The sequence below is a fragment of the Maniola jurtina genome, chromosome 3 (assembly GCF_905333055.1).
Source record: "Maniola jurtina chromosome 3, ilManJurt1.1, whole genome shotgun sequence".
Classification (NCBI taxonomy): Eukaryota; Metazoa; Arthropoda; class Insecta; order Lepidoptera; family Nymphalidae; genus Maniola; species Maniola jurtina.
The window spans coordinates 16,708,062-16,720,551 of record NC_060031.1 but is presented as its reverse complement, the minus strand read 5'-3'; the positions used below and the strand labels follow the sequence as shown (position 1 = coordinate 16,720,551).

The window sequence follows — 12,490 nt, the reverse complement described above, 5'->3', positions numbered from 1 at the left end:
AGCTTCGCCCGCGGCGGTGCGTGCATCCACGTAGAACATGACACATAGAACATGATCAAATAGATTTTGTTGCGTAAGTCGAGTAGGTAGGTACATATCGTCGAATGATGTATGATTACAATTTGACTAATGAGTTGTTGGTGTAGCGTGTTTATCTGGCTGTGTAAACGCATGCCGTGTTATCGGCGCGGGTCACTCGGCGGCGCTCGAAGCCTGCCTCCTCGGCACGACAGCTGCGATTATCGTCCTTTGCTTGGTTGAACTTACTATTTTGGTATGTCTCTTTACCTAACAGTGCGGGAAAGTCCGTGTATCCGCCGCGACGCGGACGAGCTGCGCCTCAGGGCGCTATGCGATCGCAACAGGGTCCGATACACATTCCTACTTGCCTACTGTTAAACTGCTATTGCCGTTGCTCCCAAGTCCCACTGCTACGGCTAAACTATGCGGTCGCAGCAGCAACGCCGCGATTTCAGCCAATCACAACAACTGAAGAACAAACTTCTCTACGACACACCAAAATGAGAGTAACGAAATATTACCTAAGTATTATTGTAATAAAATATACCTACAATACGGGAGTGTGCCCTAATTCCTGCAAGCGATCTGTCGAAGGCGACCCTCGTTAGGGAGTAAAGTCAGGTTTGTAACACACACAAGGAACTGTGCCGCACCGTCGCGTCGTGTGACGTCACGGCAGGGCGGCGCTATCGCGGCCCGCGGGTCAGCGGCTATCGGCAGTTATCGCGCTATCGGCTGTTTGCTCCGACCGTAATCTGCCCGTCGCATTCGAATCATAAAATATTCGGACCATTTTAATATCTATGAATGAGATAGAGATGCAGATGCAGAGCTGTAGCGGGGCGAGATGAAGAACCAACCGGGTTGTACAGCACTTCTTACATCTATGAGTACAAAAGAGCTGAAGATGAACTTAACAATTGTTGGTGCGTAAGTAATTAAGCACGATAAAATGAGTTACTACAAGATCTGAGGACCAGTAAGGTAGGTACACAAAATAGGTAGGTTTTTTTTTTCCTTTAAATCTGGCTTTACTCTGATTAGCCAATGTCAAGTTTGTGATATTTTCAAGTTATTGAATTTATACAAGTATGGACTCCGTCTGCGCCGGCGCCCGCCGACATACGCGCGGCGCCCATTTGGAGCGCTTCCCAGTCAGTTCCACCACCAAAAAACACCAACTAACACAAAAACCAGCCACTCTTAACAAAAAAAAAACACTCCAAACAAGCACAGCACGCGCGCCAGCAAACGCCATCACAGACGAAGTCAAATAGGTAGGTTGAGGTTTGTACAGTTGGCGCCGACCGCTGCGCGCCGCGCGCACACTGCGGCGCCGACCGCTGCGCGCCGCGCGCACACAGCGGCGCCGACCGCTGCGCGCCGCGCGCACACAGCGGCGCCGTCATGCGTCTTCCACTTCCATCGATATTATCTACCTATCATTTACTTATTTCCCTACGTTAATAGCAATATGTCGTTTTTAGGGTTCTGTAGGGACCTTTCTAGGCACGTCCGGCCCGCCTGTTTGTCTGTGTGTCAGATGTTTTAAGCTTGTTATGCGTGTTACACGTAGGTACTCGACCAGACTTTTGCATTCTATGCCACCAATTAATATTCCTTATCGATAAGTAAAAATTAAGTTTATACTCAAAGAAAAATTCGTCGTTCTCATAGGAATTATTTCAAATGATGACATGTTCGAAAGCCCTAGGTAAGTGGTAGTGCAGCAGTGCGGCGGCCGAGGGGAATGCCTGCTCATGTCCAGTGTTCTCTGTGAATATCCTGCACTGCGATATACGTAGGTACCTATAAATAGCTAATGAACAGTGACACGATCGGCAAAATAATATGTAATATGATTAGGTAATGATTCTGCTAATGAGGCGTGAATTAATTAGCCGTGCGTGCGGCGACGTGCGTCTCCACGGACCACGTTCGCTTACTAAATATCTAGATATACCTAACGTAATGGTCGTTTGCTTTGACGAAGCAATGTTCCTGAATATTTATAACTTTAATATGATATCAATAAAATTATGCTAATAGCGAGCGTTAGGTATCAGCGCAGCTGGGTAGCTACGTGTAACGACTACCGAGTATCGCTATACCTAGCTAGTGATATCGATACTCGACGCGCTGGTATCGAGTGCGCTATTTAAGAATCAGTGCGACGTGGGGGTCGCGCCAAAGGTTATTTTTTTTAACTGCTTTAGTATAACTAATTTATTTTATATTCACTTGAACACGGATTCAAGGTATTGGGCAACATTCAGATTACTTATTTGACATACATACCCACCTACCTATACCCAACTGTGCGAATAAATTGAAATGTCCGCCGGATTGAAATTCTCATAACATAGACATAATATCTACCCTCAGGCTCACAACATAATGATGACTGCCGGGCGACGTGCAAACTCAGATATTGTTACAAGTGGCCTCTGAGCCGTTTGTGGGCGGCAGTCGACGCGTGCAGCACTTTCCGCGACGGAGCCTCCAGCTTCGCGCCCTGGAGCACCAGCATCAGCCCCGAGCGCGCTCTGCTCTCACAATGAGAGGGGTTCGGCCGCCGCGCTCGCGCTGGCCGAGTGCGGAGCGGCAAACTTCACACACTTGACAAAATTATGGAGAACTCTCAGGCATGCAGGTTTCTTTCGCCGTTATAACGAGTGATGTTTAATTTCTCATAATTCATATAACTCTGAAAAGTTAGAGATGCTTGCCCGGAATCGAACCCCCGACTATGCGGACGGAAGGCCGACGTCTCGACCACTAGGCCATAATATATAGGAATAGGATTCGTAACCGTCATCATCATACATTGATATCCAAGTAGGGTGTACACTCCCACGTTGACTCGGGACCGGGTTGGCGGGACCGAGCTCGGCGCTCGGCAGCAAGTGAAACAATAAAATGTAATTTGGAGCGTTCAGCAGACTTCAGACCCGCGATAAAAGTTGAATAGTGTTGTGGATTTTTAAACTGAAAGTCTATTTGAAAGTTTAGATAATAACGTTAATTTATTTAACAATACTTAACATTTATAGATTCACAGTTGTTAAATTTTAGGTGTGGAATATTTATTTGGTTTAGAACCACCCACATAATTACACACCTGAATTATTAATGTTATTCCTTTAATCCTGTAGCTCCAATTTATATACAAAATCACAAAAATAAACTTAGGCACTTATCTAATATACAATTTGAACACAGGTCAAGTTAGTGTTTGTTTATGCGTTCGCTGCCACGGCAGTTGGGCCGAGGCGGCGCGCTGTGCGGCGTCACTCGGAGCTTAAACCATTGTGATAGGTTGAACCATTGAACCTCTTTATGTGTGGTTGACAAAATTTTTCTTAACTTTGTTAACTTATATACCTAAGAATTAATAACTTAATGTAAAACCTCAAAGTTTGCGCGGGGACTCACAGCGCGGTGGCCGGGCGACACGCGGCGCCGCGTCAGGCAGACGCGCGCGGCTTGCGCGGCGGCGCGGGCGGCGCGGCGGCGGGCGCGCGGCGCCACGCGCTCGCGTACAGCACGGCGGCCAGCGCGGCGCCGCGTCAGGCGGACGCGCGCGGCTTGCGCGGCGGCGCGGGCGGCGCGGCGGCGGGCGCGCGGCGCCACGCGCTCGCGTACAGCACGGCGGCCAGCGCGGCGCCGCACGGCGGCCCCACGCAATACACCTGCGCACCGCACGATACCAAATTACCAATGCACAAAATACCAATAGGAATTTGGAAAACGAATTATTTGGTAAAATCATAAATAAAAATATAAATGATATTTTACCATTTGGCACATTTACAAAGTAAACATTTGTAAATACAATATAAGTGAACGTCCGCGGAATGCGACGTTTGCCATCTGACTAGTTTTGAAACGTTTTCGGTGTCGACAGGGATGTCTACGAGTCGTTCGTAAAACTTTCAATTCACGAATATTCTGAAGGAACAGGATTTACTTATGTATAGACACACCCCCTCCATTGTTGCGCAAAGCTTTGATCCCGCTTTCGAGCATTACAGAATGATACGAGATGATGCATTACCCAGAGCGCCGCGAGGTCGCCGGCGAGCGCGGCCGGCGCCAGGCTGCGCGCGGGGTTCATGCTGGCGCCCGTCACGTCGCCCTGGCACACAAGCACATCGATGAGCCTTCCAATCGAGATTCGCTGTTACGCGTTGAGTAGTTCTCCATTTCCGAAACTATTCATCACATCTTCACAAAACTAAATGATACTAACATGACAGTACATCCTTTGTAAAATAAAAATAATTGTGAAAATCGGTTCAAATTTGACAAAGTTATGGAGTAAAATCGATAAAAATTTTGATAGCATGAAAACTACCCTATAAGTTCACCTGGAGTATATAAAACCTGGAGCTACCACTATATAAAATTTCATTCAAATTCGTTAAGTAGTTTTCGCGTGATGTGGGCACAAAAAAAAAATTGTTTTGTGGTCTATATCGATAATAATGTTTCCTCCTATTAAAATTTTCAAAATATATTTAATGTTCAGAAATCGTCCAGTTCCAGTTTTATTATAAGTATAGATAGATAGATATAATCTTCTTGAAGTAGAAGTTCACGGTCTGACTTGCGCCCTGTTAATATAGAAACTTCTCTAATCTAGCATTTTCCTCACTGTAGTGAGATGAAAAGATGTGTGTTTCGCAAGGCTGCAAAATTGACGATCGAGCCTTTGACTTTTTCGCTATGCATAGGATTATATTTTTATACTAGCTGATGCCCGCAGCTTCGCCCGCGTGGATTGGTCAGATCCCCTGCAGCATCAGGATTGAGGAGTTGGACTCCAAATTTTTTATGAAACAATGTCGCAAAGTTCCTCTATCGATTAAAAAGAAATGACGCAAATCGGTTCAGAAATCTCGGAGATTTCGGTGTACATAGGTTGAAAAACACAACTCCCTTTTTGAAAGTCGGTTAAAAAAGTAGCCTATGTTACTCCCTGGTCAATTCTCTACTTGTCTGTGAAAATCCCGTCAAAATCGGTTCAGCCGTTCCCAAGATTAGCCTTTTCAAACAGACAGACAGACAGACAAAAATTTTAAAAACGTGTGATTCAGTTATAGTATCGTTCAAATAACCATATGACCTTAATATGCGGTAGTTATTTCGAAATTACAGACAGACACTCCAATTTTATTTATTAGTATAGATAATCGTGGATATAACGTCAGCGCGGCGACGGTGAAGCCGATGCGCAGCGGCCACGAGTCCTTGTAGTGCGCGTTGCGCGCGTCCCACGCCGCCAGGTTGGCCAGCGCCAGCACCGCGCCCAGCAGCGCCTCGATACACAGCGCCTGTCAACACTCACGGCAGCGAACGTCAGCGCGGCGACGGTGAAGCCGATGCGCAGCGGCCACGAGTCCTTGTAGTGCGCGTTGCGCGCGTCCCACGCCGCCAGGTTGGCCAGCGCCAGCACCGCGCCCAGCAGCGCCTCGATACACAGCGCCTGGAAACACTCACGGCAGCGAACGTCAGCGCGGCGACGGTGAAGCCGATGCGCAGCGGCCACGAGTCCTTGTAGTGCGCGTTGCGCGCGTCCCACGCCGCCAGGTTGGCCAGCGCCAGCACCGCGCCCAGCAGCGCCTCGATACACAGCGCCTGTCAACACTCACGGCAGCGAACGTCAGCGCGGCGACGGTGAAGCCGATGCGCAGCGGCCACGAGTCCTTGTAGTGCGCGTTGCGCGCGTCCCACGCCGCCAGGTTGGCCAGCGCCAGCACCGCGCCCAGCAGCGCCTCGATACACAGCGCCTGGAAACATCCACAATATCGCTTACTACTCGTGGTGTACAGCGGGGTGAATCAGCGGCTTCGTAGCGCAGCCGAACCACGCTGTTTTTCTATTATAGAAGCCTTCGCTCGCTCGGGATTCAAACTAGACACTTGTAACAAAAACGAAAGTTATCTTGATGATTAAATTGTATATCAAATTAGAACTCTCACGGAAGTTTTAAAAACTTAAATTCACGCCAACGAAATGTGCGTGTTAATGATTTTAAGTTTATTTCGTGGTTTAACGACATCTTATATTGTAGATATTTCGTGGCATGTTCCGCTATCGTGCTCCGTGTGTGTGAGATACGTATGGTTCAGAGGATACTGTGATGATATAACTGCTTCGCTTTGACACTTGACAAAACCGTTGTTGCTTTTGTGCGTAACTCGCTAGCGCGGACGCCTCACCTGGTACACGGACACGACCCGCAGCTCAGGCAGCGTGACGCAGCGCGCCACGGCGCCCGGCGCCAGCGCCCACGTCGCCGCCGCGCCCGCCAGCGCGCCCACCAGCTGCGCCGCCAGCGCCGCGCCCGCGTGCGCCGCGCCCACGCGCCGCGCCATCAGCGCCGCCAGCGTCACGGTGGGGTTGAAGTGCGCGCCGGAGATGTGGTCGAAGCACTGCACCAGCGCCGCCACGCCCAGCCCGCCCGCCAGCGCGCGCTCCGCCAGCGGCCGCCGCGCCGCGCACGCCGGCAGGCACGTGAGCGCCACCAGCAGCGCCGCGCCGCACGCCTCGGCCGCCGCCACGCGCCACAGCCCCCCGCCCCCGCCGCCCGCGCCGCGCGCCCGCGCGCCGTCCAGCGGCCGCACCTCCACCTCCGCCTCGCTGCCGCCTGTCCGAACGTGCACCAATTCAATGAAGCGCGCCTGCGGCTGGCACGACACGCGACTGCTGTCTCCGATTAAAAGCGCACGCTTTCGAAAGAAAAATTCGCATTCGAATCGGTTCATTCGTTTAAAAGCTACCGTAGGTAGAACATCTCTCAAACAAAAGACAAAACCTCTCTATGAGACAAAACATGCCAGAAAGATGTTAAAAACCATAATTTGAATTCATTTTCATAATAATTTTACAACCATCTCCAAATCAAACCCCAAGTTTTTGGCTGGTTCTTCTCCGCGACGGACACTCCAAAACAATAGTAAATTCACTTGAGAATCCATAAGCACTTCTTAAAATTTATTTCTATTTCTCAACAGGTAGTACGTTCAAGATACCACATCAACAATTTTAACTTATTCAAAGCTTAATCATAGCTATAAGCTAGTATGCTGTTTATCGACACTAGATATCTGATGCCCGCAGCTTTATCCACATCACTTCAGGTCAATTAAAATCCCCTGTGAATTCTTAAACCCTATCTCATCTGACACCCCGGGGCCTGTCCGGCTGCGGACAGTCTGCGCCAAACGTCAACATCCATTCAACGGCTACGCCGTGCGACGGTAGCAGACAGACACACACTATCATATTCATGATAGGTATTAAGTCTGGTACGGTGTACTGGTGAATACTCACGGTCTAACATAACCGGGCTGGGCTCCTCCGCGTACACCATACTGCCGCAGTGTCCCTCGTCCGCCTCCACCGCCACCAGCACGCCGGCACCGCACGGGAGCAAGTCGCGTCGACGCACTCCTGATTATGTCAACTGTACTGCGGCTGCCATTGTACTGCCGAATTCATGAAATAATAAAAAGGCTATGCACTACACTGATTAAATAATAGAGTAATCACATTACGCATACAAAACAGAGTCGAAAAACACGAGCAAAAACCTGTTCTTTTAAGGAAAGTCAAATCAAAATGTAGCAGCGCCTCCGCCGCGCTCTGTAGTCGCGGATCGTTATCTCGTGAGTTACAACTTGATGATGTTTGCTCGCCCGCGCGTGTTATCTGCGCGCGCGAAACTGGCTCTAATGTGGGCTCGGATTAACTTCTCTCTTCCTGTACGCGGCGAGCCTTCAGGTTGTTTGCTCGACTGACACTAAGCCACTAATTTTCACAGCGTCTCTTTATGGTTTGCTTTGCAAGATCCTACGTACTGTGAGTCACTATATTCAAGAACAAATCTGGCGGTAATAAAATGACTTGTTCATAATAAAAAGATAAAGGATTGCAAAATAAAATGTCGTAGGTAATAGTTAGTTAGTTAGTGTCGCTTTTTACGACGGTAATGCAAAAAAGACAGAATATTGTTTAACTTACCATGCAGCTTTCTTTTTTCGCTCTTCTCTATATTTTTTTTATCACACCATAATTCTTGATATTTTTCCATAATTGCAACAACTAGATATGGATAATATTATGTACGTATTGTTTTTTAAGTATTCTAGAAGTACAAGTCTGAATCGGTGTAGACGGGTGTCGCGTACGTCACGAGCTAGCTCGGAGCGACAGCGAGAGGTGCCACACTCGCGTGTCCTACTTTAGCTTATCTTTTAAATCATAATTAAATATTAACCGAGAGTATTTTATGCTAATCAAATGTTAATATTATATCTTTATTCAGTCTTCGGTAGTGTTTTTATCAACTTTGTAGATCGGTCAAAATACTAGGATTGCTTGATTATAAAATGTTCATAGGCGTCATTGTTGCCGTTCGTGCAAGTCCTCACCGCGCCGCAGCTCGACAGCTGAACTTTATACCTTACGTCAATACGTAGTATGCCTATCTAGTACCTACTTATTACAGAAATTGAAAAGAGAGATTTATTAAGATTTTAAAATGTAAGTAGGTATAGTAAATGATATCGAAATTTATTATTATTTATGGAATCTTCTAACGAAAACTTCGAGCGGAACACCATACAAAAAAAACCGTTTTTCTTGTAATTTTGCTAATCATTTATATGATTAGCAAAATTACAAGAAAAACGGCTCTAACTAAAATTGATGGCCTGCTGATATTTATAATTAAAAGTTTCAAATTAGGATAGAGGAGCGCGTACGTAGACAGTGAAACACTGGCATTATGTAAATGTATCGTATATTACGGTGCAACATCTCGCCGCGCAACCTTCACCCGTCTGATAACCACATCAAAGGTGTTTTCTATAAAACGTAGACCAAAAGTAAGTATAGCAAACAAAAAAATAACGTTGTCTAAGGAAATTCGGTCAATCCAGGGTTATCGTGCTTTAAAGTTTGAAAATGTAGGCAAATTATTCTAACAAACATCTATAGAGTCTAATAAATAAAATTGAATTGTCGTGTCTGTTTGAACGGGCTAATCTTCGGAATGGCTAAACCTTTTTTGACGGGGCTTTCACAGACAAGTAAAGGATTAACCAAGGAGTAACATAGGCTATTTTTTTAACCGACTTTGAAAAACACAACTCCATTTTTCATACTGCATTCATATCTCCGAGATTTCTGAACCGATTTGCGTAATATTTTTTTTAATCGTTAAGGAAACTTTGCGACATTGTTCCATAAAAAATTTGGATTCCAACTCCTCAATCTTGATGCTGCAGAGGACCTGACCAATCCACGCGGACAAAGCTTCGGGCATCGTCTAGTAATAAAATATAATTGAGAGTGACTCTACTGTAGAATCCTTCCCTCTTTGAAAAACACTTCTCATCCGATCATGAGACGGGCGAAGGTGGGTCAAGCGCAGTGCGCTAGACGCGCGGCAGGTGGTGCGGCGTGAGCGCCAGGTCGAGCGCGTGGCGGCGCGCGGCGAGGCGCGCGTGCAGGTAGCGCGCCGCGCCCTCGGCCGCCCAGGGCTGCGCGTACAGCGCGCACAGCCGCTCCTCCTCGGGGTTGCCGCCCGCGCCGCTGCCCATGCTCTGCAACAGAGCGACGCCGCTGGTTAGCGTCTGCAGCACGCACCCCGCGCGTGTGGTGTGGTACATACATATTTCAGAGCGACCTGTAAACGGTTGCAGCAACAGAACAGTACCTTGAGGTCTCGCGACTGGCTCACGAGCCACTTCTGGATGAACTGCTGCGGGTCCTTGCTGAAGCTCAGGAAGAACTCGCGGTTGGTCTTCAGCTGGTTGATGGTGTCCACCTGCGGCGACACAAGCTGCGTCAGCTCTGTAGCGACAGTTCTATACAAAGAACAAGTGTCGCGTAGCGCGTATAGTAGCTTGCACGATTAACTGTAAGATCTAACTCATGCGATGCGCCACAGCATTGGTGTCAGCTTGAACATCCGGTCAAGTGCGAGTACTCGGCTATTTGTTCCGGCATTTTGCATGATAAATCAAAGACTTTTCAGACTTGGGCGCGTTTGGAATCCTCTTTAGTTTAGAAGCTTTAGTTTTAAGTTTACGTCAAAGACTACAATATTATACTGGGTAGTTTACGTAATTAATTATCACCACTATATCATCTTTACTACTAATACTGACCAACAAAAGGTGTACAATTTATAGTATCTACTTTGAATAAATGATTTTGATTTTTTTCTCATTATACATAGTACAGTTCGACCTTTTCCACGGCTCTGGCTGGCGGCAAATCTGCACGTTGTCCGCGGCCCATTCATATTATTGTCTGTGACACGCGCATGCGCGGTCGATGCGATATTTAGCTTGATAGTTAATTACTGTACTTTAATTGATACAATTTATACTGTGGCACAAAATGTACATGCTCAGTATTCCAACAAATGTGTCTTATTTAGTTGGAAGAATGTAATAATGAAGAATATAATGTCCACTTACAGTTTCATGTATTTTGGAGTCGAGCCCCTGTATCTCCTGCTGGTTGGCCGTGCTCAGCAGGAAGTTGTTCATCTGCGTCTTGAGGGTGTCGTCCACCTGCCGACCATGTGTCACTACATACAGAACTGTTCACGTGCAAGTGGCATCGCGCCGGCCACGCGCCGACTGACTCCACACTCCACAAACAGCAGGAAGTGATTAGTTAAGTAGGTGGAACTTCGGCGCTTACTCGCTTACGAAAAGGTTGTAAAAGTTTCGTAGATATTTGTTGTTGTTGGTACCAAATAAACAGTTTTTCTTTTCTTTCTTTCTTTCTTTCTTTCTAGATATAAAGTTGCTTATGGTGAGTAAAGGGGGCGCAGAAATTTAGTTCCCGCTCTAACAAACCCGCTTTGCCGGAGATGCGTGGTTTTTTTTGGTTTGACATTTTTAACCAATACAAGGAAAAATGTACGTTAACTGCAATGGAGCAGGGTATAAGGTTTATTTTATCATTTTGTTTGGGAAATTTGTCAACTTCTCTGGCAAGTAAACTTGATGTCCGGGGATCCCCTGGAGCCCCGCAGCAGCGCGCCGAGCCGCGCCGGCACCTCGGCCAGCTTCATTGAGGCGCCGCCACCGCGCCGAGCTGTGCCTACCTCGACGTCGATGTCGTAGCACGCGGTCTGCTTGGCGTCGTGCGGCGGCTCCACGGAGATGAGGTGGTTGATGACGATGGGGTCGGGCGCGTGCAGCAGCGCGCCGAGCCGCGCCGGCACCTCGGCCAGCTTCATTGAGGCGCCGCCACCGCGCCGAGCTGTGCCTACCTCGACGTCGATGTCGTAGCACGCGGTCTGCTTGGCGTCGTGCGGCGGCTCCACGGAGATGAGGTGGTTGATGACGATGGGGTCGGGCGCGTGCAGCAGCGCGCCGAGCCGCGCCGGCACCTCGGCCAGCTTCATTGAGGCGCCGCCACCGCGCCGAGCTGTGCCTACCTCGACGTCGATGTCGTAGCACGCGGTCTGCTTGGCGTCGTGCGGCGGCTCCACGGAGATGAGGTGGTTGATGACGATGGGGTCGGGCGCGTGCAGCAGCGCGCCGAGCCGCGCCGGCACCTCGGCCAGCTTCATTGAGGCGCCGCCACCGCGCCGAGCTGTGCCTACCTCGACGTCGATGTCGTAGCACGCGGTCTGCTTGGCGTCGTGCGGCGGCTCCACGGAGATGAGGTGGTTGATGACGATGGGGTCGGGCGCGTGCAGCAGCGCGCCGAGCCGCGCCGGCACCTCGGCCAGCTTCATTGAGGCGCCGCCACCGCGCCGAGCTGTGCCTACCTCGACGTCGATGTCGTAGCACGCGGTCTGCTTGGCGTCGTGCGGCGGCTCCACGGAGATGAGGTGGTTGATGACGATGGGGTCGGGCGCGTGCAGCAGCGCGCCGAGCCGCGCCGGCACCTCGGCCAGCTTCATTGAGGCGCCGCCACCGCGCCGAGCTGTGCCTACCTCGACGTCGATGTCGTAGCACGCGGTCTGCTTGGCGTCGTGCGGCGGCTCCACGGAGATGAGGTGGTTGATGACGATGGGGTCGGGCGCGTGCAGCAGCGCGCCGAGCCGCGCCGGCACCTCGGCCAGCTTCATTGAGGCGCCGCCACCGCGCCGAGCTGTGCCTACCTCGACGTCGATGTCGTAGCACGCGGTCTGCTTGGCGTCGTGCGGCGGCTCCACGGAGATGAGGTGGTTGATGACGATGGGGTCGGGCGCGTGCAGCAGCGCGCCGAGCCGCGCCGGCACCTCGGCCAGCTTCATTGAGGCGCCGCCACCGCGCCGAGCTGTGCCTACCTCGACGTCGATGTCGTAGCACGCGGTCTGCTTGGCGTCGTGCGGCGGCTCCACGGAGATGAGGTGATTGATGACGATGGGGTCGGGCGCGTGCAGCAGCGCGCCGAGCCGCGCCGGCACCTCGGCCAGCTTCATTGAGGCGCCGCCACCGCGCCGAGC

At 49.9% G+C, this 12,490-nt stretch overlaps 2 protein-coding genes across 2 annotated transcripts; both read right to left on the bottom strand.

Annotated features, from left to right (window-relative positions):
- Nucleotides 1-3,753: 3,753 nt before the first annotated feature.
- LOC123879775 (aquaporin-8-like) lies at nt 3,754-9,151 on the bottom strand. Its single transcript, XM_045927676.1, is given in 5 exon segments — nt 3,754-4,159; nt 5,372-5,565; nt 5,567-5,813; nt 6,246-6,673; nt 7,360-9,151. Coding segments are annotated over 5 exon segments (1,077 nt in total). The 5' UTR covers nt 7,400-9,151; the 3' UTR covers nt 3,754-3,991.
- Nucleotides 9,152-9,252: 101 nt separating this feature from the next.
- LOC123879760 (brahma-associated protein of 60 kDa-like) lies at nt 9,253-12,488 on the bottom strand. The gene is made up of 4 exons (XM_045927670.1): nt 11,156-12,488; nt 10,518-10,613; nt 9,749-9,859; nt 9,253-9,635 (listed from the first exon to the last, which is right to left on the bottom strand). The coding sequence occupies exons 1-4, from the start codon at nt 12,464-12,466 to the stop codon at nt 9,468-9,470; spliced, it is 1,686 nt and encodes a 561-aa protein (XP_045783626.1). The 5' UTR covers nt 12,467-12,488; the 3' UTR covers nt 9,253-9,467.
- Between the last annotated feature and the right edge of the window lie 2 nt (nt 12,489-12,490).